This window comes from Pinus tabuliformis, chromosome 2_1, assembly GCF_031772625.1.
Source record: "Pinus tabuliformis cultivar Carrire ecotype Pingquan chromosome 2_1, CPIR1, whole genome shotgun sequence".
NCBI classification, from domain to species: Eukaryota; Viridiplantae; Streptophyta; class Pinopsida; order Pinales; family Pinaceae; genus Pinus; species Pinus tabuliformis.
Genome location: NC_142299.1, coordinates 813,105,474 through 813,119,801, shown reverse-complemented (window position 1 = coordinate 813,119,801; position 14,328 = coordinate 813,105,474). Strand labels below are relative to the sequence as shown.

The 14,328-nt window shown below is 35.6% G+C and overlaps 1 protein-coding gene across 1 annotated transcript; it reads right to left on the bottom strand.

The window, feature by feature from the left end:
- Positions 1 to 4,287: 4,287 nt before the first annotated feature.
- Positions 4,288 to 6,242, bottom strand: LOC149203082 (protein TIFY 9-like). The gene is made up of 6 exons (XM_089403337.1): positions 6,025 to 6,242; positions 5,684 to 5,879; positions 5,468 to 5,570; positions 5,179 to 5,335; positions 5,002 to 5,059; positions 4,288 to 4,838 (listed from the first exon to the last, which is right to left on the bottom strand). The coding sequence occupies exons 1-6, from the start codon at positions 6,167 to 6,169 to the stop codon at positions 4,733 to 4,735; spliced, it is 765 nt and encodes a 254-aa protein (XP_089259463.1). The 5' UTR covers positions 6,170 to 6,242; the 3' UTR covers positions 4,288 to 4,732.
- Positions 6,243 to 14,328: the final 8,086 nt, after the last annotated feature.

The window sequence follows — 14,328 nt, the reverse complement described above, 5'->3', positions numbered from 1 at the left end:
AAGACCATCGAAGTGTTTTTAAGTCATGTAGAGGACTTGGAACAACAGGAGGATTTGATGATTGAATCATCAAATGAGATCATGAAATCTCGTGGGTTTAAAATTGACAAATTGTGTGTGAATGCAGGTATTGCAGAAGACAAACCATCCTATGGAATTGTCTTGAATGAAGCTGAAAGTTGCCAAGCAAAGTATGATGATGACTGTCTTTCGAATGAAGAAATAGTGTCACCAGTAAGTTATGCTTGTGACAAAGAAGAAGATAGTGAGGATTGTATAAAACTTTTGGGAGAAATTCCAAGCGAGATGGCAAATTTGTGGCATGAGTTAAGTCTTTTGGAAGAAAGGCTAGAAGACCAAAAGGTAAGAGTTCAGATTGTAAAATCAGAACTGAATGAGAATGAAGAAGTTCACTATAGTGAACAAAGACAGGAAGACATCATTGGAGCAGATGATGTGGAGGAGAGACTAGCTGACAGTCTCGTGAATTCTTTTGAGAATTCAAATTAGTAGACTGATATGCTGATAGAGAAGGAGAAAACAGAGCAGCATACTGATGTGTTTCCAAAGGAAGAAGAGGCACAGAAGCCTTATGATTTTTATTTTAACAAGTGTTTTATGAGTGCAGGTTTAGTTGTAGATGTTGGAAGAAATTTGGCACAGATGAGCAGCCAAACAAAAGTGGAAGAAGAGGATTCTGTGGAAGAATTCAATCCATGGAACAGAGATGTTCAATTACTGGAGAGAACGCTGGAAAGTCAGGATTCAATGTAGACAGAGATAATATTGACAGAGGATAAGGATGTAAGGGCGGCAGTAAGGATCCAGCAACTAAACGGTGGACGTAACCAACAGCAATTTGAAGAGTTGGTGGACAGCAGCAATAACTTGAAACAAAGAGAAAGAAGAAAAAGTAAGTGGCAGAGTATGAACCAGTCCAAAGATGTGTTGGAAAAAGAAATTGAAGAATTGTGGCAGTTGATGATGAAACAGGCCATAGGGAGAAAGTTGATGACAACAGGAAGGATGATCAATCAGAGTATGAACCTGATTGACAAGGAGAGAAAGATAAAGCAAAAGACAACAGACATGTAGCAGCAACAAAGGAGCAAAGCATTTGGGCGGTTACAAACTAAAGTTTGGGACCCTGGAGGTTTTTTCTAACAACATATGAAGACACATGATCAGGAGATCATGAATATTTTCTACCTTGGGAGTCTGATGCAGGAGCATTCAACCCAACAATATCATTGTATTTTAGTAGACATAGGGGGTCTTGTGTTTTAAGGAAGTTGGTTTCCTAAGTATTGAATTAATGTAAATATTTAGGCCTTTGAGTGATTTTAATGAGAATAGGAATTAATTAGATATTGTGAGACATATTTGTAAATGTTCTTGAATGTAGGAGAACATGAGAGGATTAGTATTAGTTAGGAATTAGTTTGAAGAAACTGTTGAACATCTAAAAAGTAACTGAGGAACAGTTCCTCAACTGTAAAGAATCTGCTAATGATGTATTGAAAATAAAAAAAGAGAAGAGGCTAGATAGGGGGAGACAGGTGTGTCTGTAAGCCTACGGGCAAGAGAGGAAGAGGGGCCACTAATTAGAAGATCAGGCCAAAGAGAGTCAGAGAATCTTGAGAGTCTTGTTATGTGATTATTTGCTGTAAATACATAACCAGATATTTAATTCCAAAAACTGTGTGAATGTGCATTTTGAGCATCAAATGATGAGTTATGTGTGTGTTAGATATTATGTATAACAAATATGTATGCAGGCAGAGTTCGACAGAATACACAGTGGAGAAGCACGTGACAGTGGATCAAAAAGGATCTTTGAATCCATTCGAAGGATTCAAGCAAAGCCTGGAATGATAATGATTTGAGGAACCCGCAGAGGAAAGCTCAGGAGGGAGTCGCGCAATGGAATAGCGAAGACCCAGAACCTTTTGAAGAAACCTGAACCACAGAGAAAAATTGAAGAAACAATGTAAAAACCAAGTGAAGCGGAAGAACGGAGAAGTGAAGAATCGACACACAGTAGCCGTTGGATCTTTATGAACAACGGCCAGGATTAAATCGCATCGGTGGGATCCTTATGGAGATATTGGAATAAGGCCTTGGACAAGTGCGATGAGCGATCGCCAATTGATCGAGAATCATTGGATTGGAACTAGATCAACGGTCGTGATTCAATCGCAAATCAGAAATCAGCAAAGTCAAGGGACAGGGACAATAGGAATGCGATAATGCGATGGCCGATACGCCGATAGCGACAAGCACCGATCGTCGATGAAGCACTAATTGGGATCGGGGGGTGAAATGTGACAAACAATAAGAGCAAACCCAATAATGTAATTAAGTGCGATTAATTATGATTTAAATTCCGACGTTATCGCATATCGGAAGCGGAAGGGTTCATGTGTAGTGAGATCGCGGAGAAGCAATATTGCGATTGCGATAAGGGGATATCTCGGAAACCATGCAACGGCCGTATTAAAGCGAAAAAAGGTATGAATCACATGATTTTGTGTGTATTTCTATTATAAAGGTTTATAATAGATTAAAGAACCAACATGAAGGGTTTATGGGTTAAGTATTTGAATGAACCAAAGTAATAGGGTTTACGGGACTTGGATATATATATATATATATATATATATGCGGCATTAAGAATTAACAAAAGGTTAATGAAGGGTTATGTGGAGTTATAGAGTCCCGATAGAAAGGAGGATTAATTAAGGGAAAGTCTAGGCTATTGTAATGAATTTTTCTGCATGAGATTTATTAAAGGGCCTTAACCATATAAGTAATGAGGATTTAACTTGGCAGCTAATTAACAATTCCTAGGACAAATGTGATTATGCATTTGTACATGCATATTGTGGGTATACGCGAGGTAGCCCCCTGTGTCAATAACCCATCCTAGCCATGTTACAAATTCGAATCATTTTTTGTGTTTTGAATTCATTTGTATAGACATTTTCGATTAGATTGACGGAGGAATTTCATTTTTCTTGCAGAACAATGGCATGCAAACATCGAGTTGACGTGAAATTGAACCAAAATAAATTAGGTTTATGGGGGAATACATAGCTATGAGAAATATTACAGTGACTTTGAGTGCGACTACACCTTCAACATGGAGGTCACGAGTTTTCAACATGGAGGTCACAAGTTCCATTTATGTTTTGTGGAGTGGGTTGCATGTTCGTATTTTTTTTTTTTTTTTATCATTCCACCAGAAGGTGAAGGTCCTATGGAGTTGAATATGAATCTATATTTGTGTAGAGCAAATAATGATGGTGCAAAGAAGAGAAGAGAATCCCACCATCCTCGCCATTCTTCTTATTTTGAGCTCAATAAGTGATACCATGCTATGCAGCAAAACAGGTAGCTACAAGAACCCAGCATAAAGAAGTTCTTGATGGCCACCACTTGGATGCCAAAATGGTTGTTGGACATAAAAATGTAGAGTATCTTGCCTCTATTCTCATAGAGGCCATGTTGTGCCATGAAATTTTGGCAAGCCCTATAGCAACAATCTTGATGATAGTCTTGAGAAGAACGGAGGAAGATACCATGATATTCAATTATTGTTATACCCTATTGCTCCTCTTCTTGGTCACTGAATAAATATGTATACAGATTATGTTTGTTGATGAAATTACTTGTGTGCTTATCTTATTTGTCTTTTTAAATCGCTAATATTGTTTTTATTCAAAGAGAGAGAAGGCTATTGATACATGGTAAACCATAATAAAGTATTGTTAGAATGGAACTAAAAATATTCTAATAACTTGAAATGTCTGCACCCAAAAATAAATAACTTCCTTAACCTTATTGGTATTATGAACCCTAACAAGGCAATTTTAAATGTAACCCAAAAATAAAATAAAAAGGGAACGAAGGCAATGGCCACAATTATTCCAATAAAATGATTAGATAATGAAACATGGCATGTCTATTAAATTTTGGTGATTCATTTAATATATTTTATTCTTTAGTTGATAATATATAATATATAGATGGTGATTTAAAAGTGTTTTAGAAAATTTAAAAGTAATAAAATTCTTCAAATTTCATAACTATGCTATTAAAAAAAGTATATAGAATTTTAAATAAAATTTATTACAGAACACTTAAATAACCTTAATGTTATAATATTAAAAATTCTATTGACTTGAAACTAACATCAATGTGTCCACGCCATGATTCCAAGAACGTGTAGGTGTAATAAAAAAATTTAAATCAACAAAATTGTGAAATAATATATTATTTTTGGTGATGTAGCGTAAGTGAATCCTGCGATGATAAAAGTAATCGCCGAATCCATTGTCGACGGATTTGAAATAACTTTAGATAAACCTTTTAATTTTAGAAAGATCAAACTTATTACATTATAAAATATAATACATCTCAAGTGGCGATGCAGGAAAGTATTTGAACAAATTAATATTCGCATGCCTGCTGTGGTGCACAGGAAGAAATTGCTTTGCAATTTCATGCCACTTGCAACGAAACTCCCTTGACGTTGCAAGTTGCGCTTTCGTCTGCCGCCCATGCCCGGTGAGCTTCACCTGTCACACTCTGCTCACGGTCCGCGGTACGGAAAACGCGTTGCCGTGATCGGCAGTACAAAAACGCGTTCGTTCCCTCGATTAAAAGGGCGAAAATTCCCGTTGATGCAAATTAAAAGTCAATAGCACCCACCCACATTTTAAATTTGCTGTCACGGACAACCCAACGACAGTATGATCTGTTCATCGGAATCCTTCCCTGCTTTCGAAGGCAATGTCGCCGTCTCCATCGTGTTGTAAGGAGCCACGCTGTTCAATCTGAGCTCCACCAAAAACAACCATCGCGTCAATACACATTCGCGTATTCAATCATCTCAATTTAAACTAAAAATAATCGATAGATGATCTATTCGATTCATTTCCTATTCAATCATCTAAATACACAGACAAGAAATTGTATATGATGATAGAGTTTGATTACCTCGCCTTTCGCTTTTGGAGGAAGCGTTGCAGAGATAATTTGTTCACTATTTCCAACCCTGCACGCGGAACAAGAAACCATGTTAACACAATTTATACCCAAAAAAAACCTTCATTTACCCTTTCACATTCTATCCAACCCCTATTCAAAATAACATATGTGCGATATGCGTCTTACCTGCTGCCACTTTTTGAGGTTGATTTTCATTGACAGCGTTCAATACAGATTTGGAAGGCTGCTGTCCCGATATCTCTTCAATTTTGCCGCTGGCAATCTTAGATGTTGTTATGTTGCTCGAGCTATTGGCGCTGGCAAGTTTCATAATGTCTTGAACCTGCCAAGAAAATTGCAAAGTACTCCGTCAAAAATAAAATAAACTAAAAAGATGAGCGATTCATGTGGTTTTGTCAAAATATACACTATTTTTATTGATGCATTATATGTGTTGCTGGGATAAAAATAAGACCTTCTGAGCAGACATATCGTAAACATTCACCACTCCGTTATAGAAAATAGTGAATTGAGATTTGGAATATAGTTTTTCCGGCACTTCTGCTACGACGAACCCGCTGAAAATAGTACCATAAATATATAGTTAGCCTTCTGAACGTTTAAATAGCTCTCAATTGAAAGAATTCCCTCAAAAATAATTAAAATGGAAAATATCTGGACAAGAAAATACCTGGAATTCGGATTAGTGAGGCCGATTTCCGAAGGCAAGGTTACATTTGATTCTGTAACTCTTGGGTTTGAACAGACACCGGTGCTTAATGGAAACAATTCCATAATTTCAACCTTCTTGTCCTCTGATTGTTTGTTCGATGAAAGCAACTTTAGCATCATCTCAGGTTTTACCCGCGACAGATGTTGCATGACTACTGTTCCATTCATGAAAAATAGATACAATATATCAGCAAAAACATTACTTCAAAACACAAATGGAAGACAAATTTAATGAAAGAAGGCATATTGCACTGATCAATCTGAAAACGCAGCGGCAAGAAAGATGGAGGGAAAGCATACATCTCGTCCTGGCTTTGTGTTTTTCAGGACCGAATTCCAAACTATTACTGCCATCCACAACCGTTCCGTTTCTTTCAGAGGCGTTCTGAACGCGTAAATACTCGAAAGCCGCAGAACCATTTGGCGACATAGCTTCCAAACTCATTTGTTCTGACAAATCACCAAATTTCCACTGCAATAATCTACCCTTTTTCCGAAGCTATACTCCTCCGGGAGATCTATCAAAATACCGGATAAATATAGACAATAAGAATTCAGGGGCATGATAAAAGCCTGATAAACACGCACGTGGAAGTATTATTGTTTTAATGAATGGAAATGGATCGCAACTTCAGCAGCGCCTCCGGCACGGGCGTCCCTTTAGCCTGACCATGTGAACCACGTGCTCTGTTTTCTGTGAGACCAAGAGAGAGACTTTGCAACGTGTCATATAACGAAGCCAGTGCGTGACTCGGATTATGCATATTCCCCAAATTTTCCACGGATTTGACGTGATGAATCCTTTTGCGTTATTTCCAGCACGGGAAAAACATGGAATGAATTGTGGGTTGCTTATTGGTACATTAGATCAGCTTTGATTTAATTTTGGGTGGCGTATAGACTATTTAAAGTATTCAAAGCCATATTGAATATTGAATAAATGTTTAAGTGGATGAAGAAAGCAAAATTCTGTTAACTTTTTCATAGTATTTATAAGCTTTTAATAAATTCAAATAATTTAATTAAATATTAAATTGTTATTCATGTAATTGTAAGAAAAATGTGGAGCAAAATTCTGTTAACTTTTTCATAGTATTTATAAGCTTTTAATAAATTCAAATAATTTAATTAAATATTAAATTGTTATTCATGTAATTGTAAGAAAAATGTGGAAAAATACAACGAAGCCTTTATGGGTTAACATCCAAACTCTTGAAGATAACATAGGAAGCATGAGAACCAAAATAAGATAGTGTTAGTAGATACTATAGTGAGGAGAATGTGGTGATAATCTCCTATCCAAAATACCTAAAAGAAAAATTTGATGTTTGGCATTGGGATTAAAATGGTTGTTTGGCATTCGGATTAAAAAGGTTGACCGATTTCCGTAAGATCATAAATCAAGTTGGAAGTCTTTAGTCTACCGAAGACCATGGTCAAAACTAAATCATTATTTTTTGTGATCTGATTTGGATGATCGTATACAGGTTTCCAATTTAGCTAAGCTATTTAAGTTAAGTTATATTAAATTTTAGTAGTTTTTAAGTGAGAATTTTTGAAAAAAATTCTGGTTTATTTTTTGATTTAATTTATTTCGCATTGATTTATTGAAATCACATGATGACTAATTCTTCATAATCAAAATGCCCCGGAATTTTGGAAGTCGCTAAATCTATATATATCATTAAAAAACCAATTTAAACAACATAAATCAAAATTTAAACGCAATTTTTTCACTAAATTTAAAAAAAAAAAAAATTATGAAAAACTCTAAAATATTAAACTTGAAAATAATTCATATTAAACTCATCATCTTTAACCAATTCAATATAATTTAATAATAAAATTAAATAAATGGTGCATTTGCATCCAAGAGTAGCTATTCAAAACTAAGAATATGTATGGCTATTTCGACAGCTTCGGAAGACTTCCTTACCAAATGCGCCGTCTTTTTTCGACCTTCGAGGCGGTGCACTTGAATTTTAAATACGGTCCTCTTTTCAAGAGTTTAATTGATATGTATTTTTGGGATATTATGTTAATGTTTATTATTTTTATGTTATTAGATGTAGTGATTTTGGAATATAGTTTATAAAAATTTAATTTAATTAGTGATAATTATTAAATTGTTGGTAGAGATTTAAATTTTATGAAATATACTAAAATAATTTTTAGTAATATTTGCGAATTGAAGATTAATATTTATTTTTATAGTTATATTTTTTTTTGTCATTTTAATTTAAATTGATTAATTTAAAAAACAGTGATAAGAAAGAAGTTATAATTTTTGGGTATATGATATTAATATGTCATGGTATTATAACAAAATCTATTTACATATTAAGAATTTTTATGGTAAAATAGATTGTACTAAATCTACATTGTTAGAAATAGAAAAGAAACTAAGTGTTTGTTGGAAGGAGAAATTTTTATGTGAGCAGAAAAGTGCATAGTTATAAAAGAAACTATATGTTTGATGGACGAATAGTCTTGTTTTGATAGTGAAGGTGCATGATGAGATTTAATTTTTATAGCATAAAGTTATATGCTTTTTTTTTGGTTTGTTAAGTAATGTGAGTTTTGAAATGATTAGCTTATTTAATATATGGTTTGAGTAGTTTTGACCTAGGGGCATCTAAGATAGTGAAGGTGCATGATGAGATTTAATTTTTATAGCATAAAGTTACATGCTTTTTTGTTTGTTTGTTAAGTAATGTGAGTTTTGAGATGACTAGCTTATTTAATATATGGTTTGAGTAGTTTTAACTTAGGGGCATCTAAGTTGTCGTCAAAATTATATGGGCTTTTTCCCATGAAATTTCAAATGAGTAACATTTTCACCACAGAATACCTTAACAAAACACCTTACACATCTAATTCATCATTTCATCAAAATCATATAAAAATAACACTCGACCTAAATCACACCAACCTTATCATAATTAATTTTTTCCTATAAAATTTTAAACAAATAACCTTTTCATCCTAAAATGCCTTTAAAAAAATCCTATCTCCGCTCCGTGAACTTAAAATCTTATGATCTTTTTATAAATAGGTATCCCACCAAAAATATGTGAACCGGTTCATTACTCTATTTAAATTTTAAGGAATTACCCACTAGGACTCCCTTTTTATATATCCTGCTACAAGACATGGACATGAAACTAAGCGTAATAGCGAAATATTTAAAAAGGGTAATTCCTTGAGTTATAAATAATATTTTACCGCATAGTATTTAAAGTCTACGTAATAGTCTATGTGATGAATTTTCAATTATTGAATTCAAAGTTACTTTAAATTCCTTGATATAAAATCTATAATTTTCAATTATTGAATTCAAAGTTACTTTAAATGCCATGATATAAAATCTATCATAGAATACGTTAAGTTTTATTAACTAAATATTTGTTTATCACGGTTAACAAACACCATTAAAATTAACATACACAAGTATCAAAGTAACTAAATATTTGTTTAGCACGGTTAACAAACACCATTAAAATTAAAATTAAAATTACAATATACAAGTATCAAAGTATATTATATTTTCTGGAACTAGTATTAATGTGTATATTACATTATATATAAAGAAAATATTAAGTTTTATATAATAAATTAATAATTAATTTATTATTGTTTATAGAGGGAAAATAGATGGTGATGAGTGTATTGTTAAGTTACTTTTTGTGTGAAAGTTATTAATTTAAGTTTTTTAGAAAAAAAATTAATCATATTAAACACTAATATGGTCAAAGTTAAGTGTGATCTTTAAATAATTTTGATGATTTATATATCCTTCAATAAAAACAGCTTAACAAAATAAAAAAAATAAAAATTACACAATACTTCTCACTTTATTAAATAATTTTGATGATTTAAATATCCTATGATAAAAACAGCTTAACAGAATAAAAAAAATAATTAACTTATTATTACACAATGCTTCTCACTTTATAATATAAATTTAAATACAATTGCATATTGCACTTTCTTTCGCACCCAATAAGCCTCGCCTGTCACAGTATACCGTCTCCATCGCGGTGTACCATATCTTTAAACAAGGGAAGCTGCGACGCAGCGAGTCCCTGCGTCAAGTTGAACCTGCCTGAAAATTCGGAATAAACGGATATGTGTTCTCTAGTAGCTGTTCGATCCAGACCCATAACCTGAAAGCTAGAAAGCCAGCCAGCTACATATCAGGAGATTCAGAGTTGATGTTTGAACGCAAATAAGCAGGCAAGGATACTGCTGAAGAGTCATATCGAGGACTTGAAACCAACTAGTGCTGCCAAAAGGTCGAGACAAATATACAGAACCCATCAATGCTAAAGGCCATTCTGTCATCTGTTTGGAAGGGAATGATAATCAATGCTTTGTTTGCAGCCATATTTAGCTGTGCAACATATATAGGTCCATATCTGATAAACTTGTTCGTAGAGTACTTGGGAGGAACAGAGCATTTTTCCTATGAAGGCTATGTGCTGGCCTCTGTTTTCTTTGGTGCAAAGATGATTGAGTGATTGGCCCAGAGACAATGGTATATTGGAGCCCAGCAGCTTGGGAAACCATATATCTACGTAGGCTCCAAGAGCTGAGAAGGGTTGCCTACCTGTTGTTGCATGAACAGCACCAATGCTAAAGGCCATTCTGTCATCTGTTTGGAAGGGAATGATAATCAATGCTTTGTTTGCAGCCATATTTACCTGTGCAACATATATAGGTCCATATCTGATAAACTTGTTCGTAGAGTACTTGGGAGGAACAGAGCATTTTTCCTATGAAGGCTATGTGCTGGCCTCTGTTTTCTTTGGTGCAAAGATGATTGAGTGATTGGCCCAGAGACAATGGTATTTTGGAGCCCAGCAGCTTGGGAAACCATATATCTACGTAGGCTCCAAGAGCTGAGAAGGGTTGCCTACCTGTTGTTGCATGAACAGTGGTCATGAGGGCCTCAGCAATACCAAATTCTTCATTCACCACCTGTAGCCAGTCCATGAGTATTCGTTTCAGTTTTTACGGTGAGCTAATTTTGACACATAGTTATGACTCAATGACAATGTTTGCAGGAAGTACATTTGTCGATGGAAAAATATAGATGCAACAATCTTAAGTACATTTGTCGATGGAAAACTATAGATGCAAACAGAAAAAATACAAAAATTACCACAAAAAATATACCTTAAGATGTGCAGAAGCCTTCTCGGTTGTTGTAAAAGCTCCAGATGATTCTACAACATACTCCGGTTGTTGTAAAAGCTCCAGATGATTCTACAACATACTCACTGAAAGGTAGCACTGAAAACCACCCATGTAATGAAGAACACCATGGATGTAGAGTATTGTTATGTTGATGAATACAAAATGTTTGTCTTCTACTCTGCTCCATCTTGTGCACTTTGTGCAACAGGGAAAACATCATCATAGACCAGCACAATATTTGCAAACTCAGCTATGTACGAGTGAGAAATCTGCAAAGAGAAAATTTACAAGTAAAATTCAACCACCTAACTCAGAGCATGACTATACCAACTTTTTACTGAAAGGTAGCACTGAAAACCACCCATGTAATGAAGAACACCATGGATGTAGAGTATTGTTATGTTGATGAATACAAAATGTTTGTCTTCTACTCTGCTCCATCTTGTGCACTTTCTGCAACAGGGAAAACATCATCATAGACCAGCACAATATTTGCAAACTCAGCTATGTACGAGGGAGAAATCTGCAAAGAGAAAATTTACAAGTGAGTCAAAGTACACAGCAAAAAGAGTCGATGAAGATACAACTTTGCAAACAACGAAATGAAAGGGCTAAAAAGCAAAACGGGGAGGTGAGAATGGAAAAGTGGCGAGCTTTACAATGATGAACTTACCAAGCATTAAACCTGCAAACACATGGCATCCTCCCAAATCCGTGAGAAACTCTCAAACATGAGTGCACAAGGGAATAATCTGAGAGGGGACTTTAAAATGTCAACATAAAATTAAACTTCTGAGTCAGGAAGTTTTGATCCAAACCTAAAGTGGATCTATGTGGAAGATTCCAACCCTTTTGCAACAAAATAAATGATTATTTTACATGTCTAAGGCCTGTGGAGAACAGATACGCACTGTCTATCTAGTCAAACACATCTGAATCTTTGATCCTTATGCCCCAGGGTAGTTTTCTGATGGTATGGTACAGACCATTCCAAGGAAAATTGAAATCAAGGGATAGCTTAAAGTACAATCAATGAAATTTTGTTAAAAGAGTACATATTTGACTATAGGTAGCCTACTATTATTTTGGTACGGATGGAACACAAGTATTCTTAAATTTCAGTGCACACTATAAACAGAAGATGAAATAAAACAAAACATAATATCTTGCCAACACAATTCTCTGTATATAAATTATTGTAAAGTCAAATCCCATATCCATCATTGTATAGAATTCCAAATCTCACCATATTCCATTGTTGCTAAGATGCATATTTAACAAGAAATTAAGTCCATGTGTTGTTTGAATAGTACCAAATCCAAGGGCAATTATACATATAACAGTTAAAAAATACCAATAACAGCAGTTTATAGGCAAATTCAAAGGCCTTGAAATAATACAAATCTCAAACCTCAGAAAATGTTTTCGAGAAACATTGAACGATATAACATATTCTCAAGTGATCAGCACAACCCCTGCTTCTTTCTTCCTCAACAGGAGCATTAAGTGAGTTATGGTAACTGCCACTAATAGCCACTTAACAGCAGCAGCGTCTTCCGTGCGTGGACTCAACTTAGTATATGCGCCTCAACTAATAGTCTAATACTCAGCTGTACCAATCCCATAGGCATTATAAATATTGAAACACTCCAACTCACAGATCAAAACAACCATTTGTAAAAGGTAATTTGAAAATAGTTTTGCTGAAACACGATATCACTGAAATAAAAGACCAATGTCCCCAATAGTCATGTTAAACTGTACATTGCACCTTGCTAACAAACAAATGGGGATAATTGCACCAAAGATAATTTTCTCAAACTTCAGCTGCATAATCACTCGTGTACTGAATTCTCTGATACTTCTTTGACAGATGGAGTTTTGATAAGTTGGCTATAATTGCCCTTTTCTTTGAAGAGCTGAGCATGGTGATGTTTGCAATAAAGCCTGCCCTCAATTGCAATATAGTTCGAGGGACTGATAACACAACCACCATGCATACACTTGAAGCATGCCTTGTGGTATCCCACACCTTCCACAGAAACCTGCAATACAAGCTTCAAGCAGGAAATACTTTTGAGATTCAGTATCATCTTTACTTTAACTTAATACCAGGCAAGGTTGCCCAATCTAATCCTAAAGGTGGACAGGGTTTTGTCTAATTGACAAAACCGCTCTGTTTCTTCGCCGTGGAAGCGTTTCGCCTCCTGCACGTCAGTGGAGACCGGCAGAGCTTCCGGCTCTCGGTCGCGTTTTCTGAGCGTCTGAGTCATCATCATAGAAAGATGATATTTGAACCCTGAACGCAGAAGTGGTGCAGGAACTATAAGGGGATGATAGCTCGGCTTTAGCGAATAATTGTTTATACTGCTATAGAAGCCGATATGGATAACTGAGCGGATACGAATATAGGAGCGGATTAAAGGATTACCGATATAAATCTATGCATAACATCATTTCACAAGGTACATGCAAAAGCTATGTTTGAGCTGCGCGGAAGTTGAACAGTCTGGCATGGGAAGGGGTCTTGTGACCTAGGGTTTTTGACCTCTGTATGTGGTTGGGCATGCGCCCCACTTTCCCAACCAAAAACCCCATTGCAGAACCAGAAACCCGTCGTTTTCAGCTATGAACCCGCCTGCTCTTCAAATGCTTCGCACAAAACCGCCCCTTCCAACTGACCTAGGGTTTTTGACCTCTGTATGTGGTTGGGCATGCGCCCCACTTTCCGAACCAAAAACCCCATTGCAGAACCAGGAACCCGTCGTTTTCAGCGATGAACCCGTTTTTCGCGGATGCCACAATGGAAAACGGAATGCAAAGAGTGACACTGGTTTACCAGTGAAAGATACTGAGGCAACACACCCCTTGCTCTTCAAATGCTTCGCACAAAACCGCCGAGCCGGTAGGCGGACACGTCCCGCCATGCAAACCTTGAGCATACGGCCGACACCTGCAAAAGAACAAGCAAACCTTAGCATATGTATGCCCATTCGCACTTAACATTAAACATTAAGGAATTAATGTTAGCATTAAAACGAAACCGCACACGGTCAGGGCCACTCGATTGTGCGTAAATACGAGTTTAAGCTATGGTCCGGCCTCTTCCGCCTCGGGAAGAGGCCAAATAAGATGGCGAAGGATGGCGAAAGAGTGAGTGCAAACGAAACTTAGCATATCCCCGCTCTAACCGCCGTATAACAGAGAAGGGCAGGGGTCAACTAATGCTAAGTCGGGGTCCTATCGATTACTATAGTCCCTGCCGGATGCCAAATGGCAGGGACTAATAATATTTAAAATTATTAATTATACCTTCATTATAGATAGAATGTCATATTGATATTTTTAAATTGGAAAATTATAAAAAATAAATTATTATTATTATTTAATTTTAAAATCATAAGT

Bases quoted from the DNA above. Each gene is read 5' to 3' on its own strand.
- LOC149203082 (XM_089403337.1), bottom strand. From the start codon at position 6,169: ATGAGTTTGGAAGCTATGTCGCCAAATGGTTCTGCGGCTTTCGAGTAT. The intron at 5,336-5,467 runs GTCTTATTTTTA...TTTTCTTGGCAG, and splicing joins ACGATATGTCTGCTCAGAAG to GTTCAAGACATTATGAAACT. The intron at 4,839-5,001 runs GTAATCAAACTC...GGTGGAGCTCAG, and splicing joins CTCCAAAAGCGAAAGGCGAG to ATTGAACAGCGTGGCTCCTT.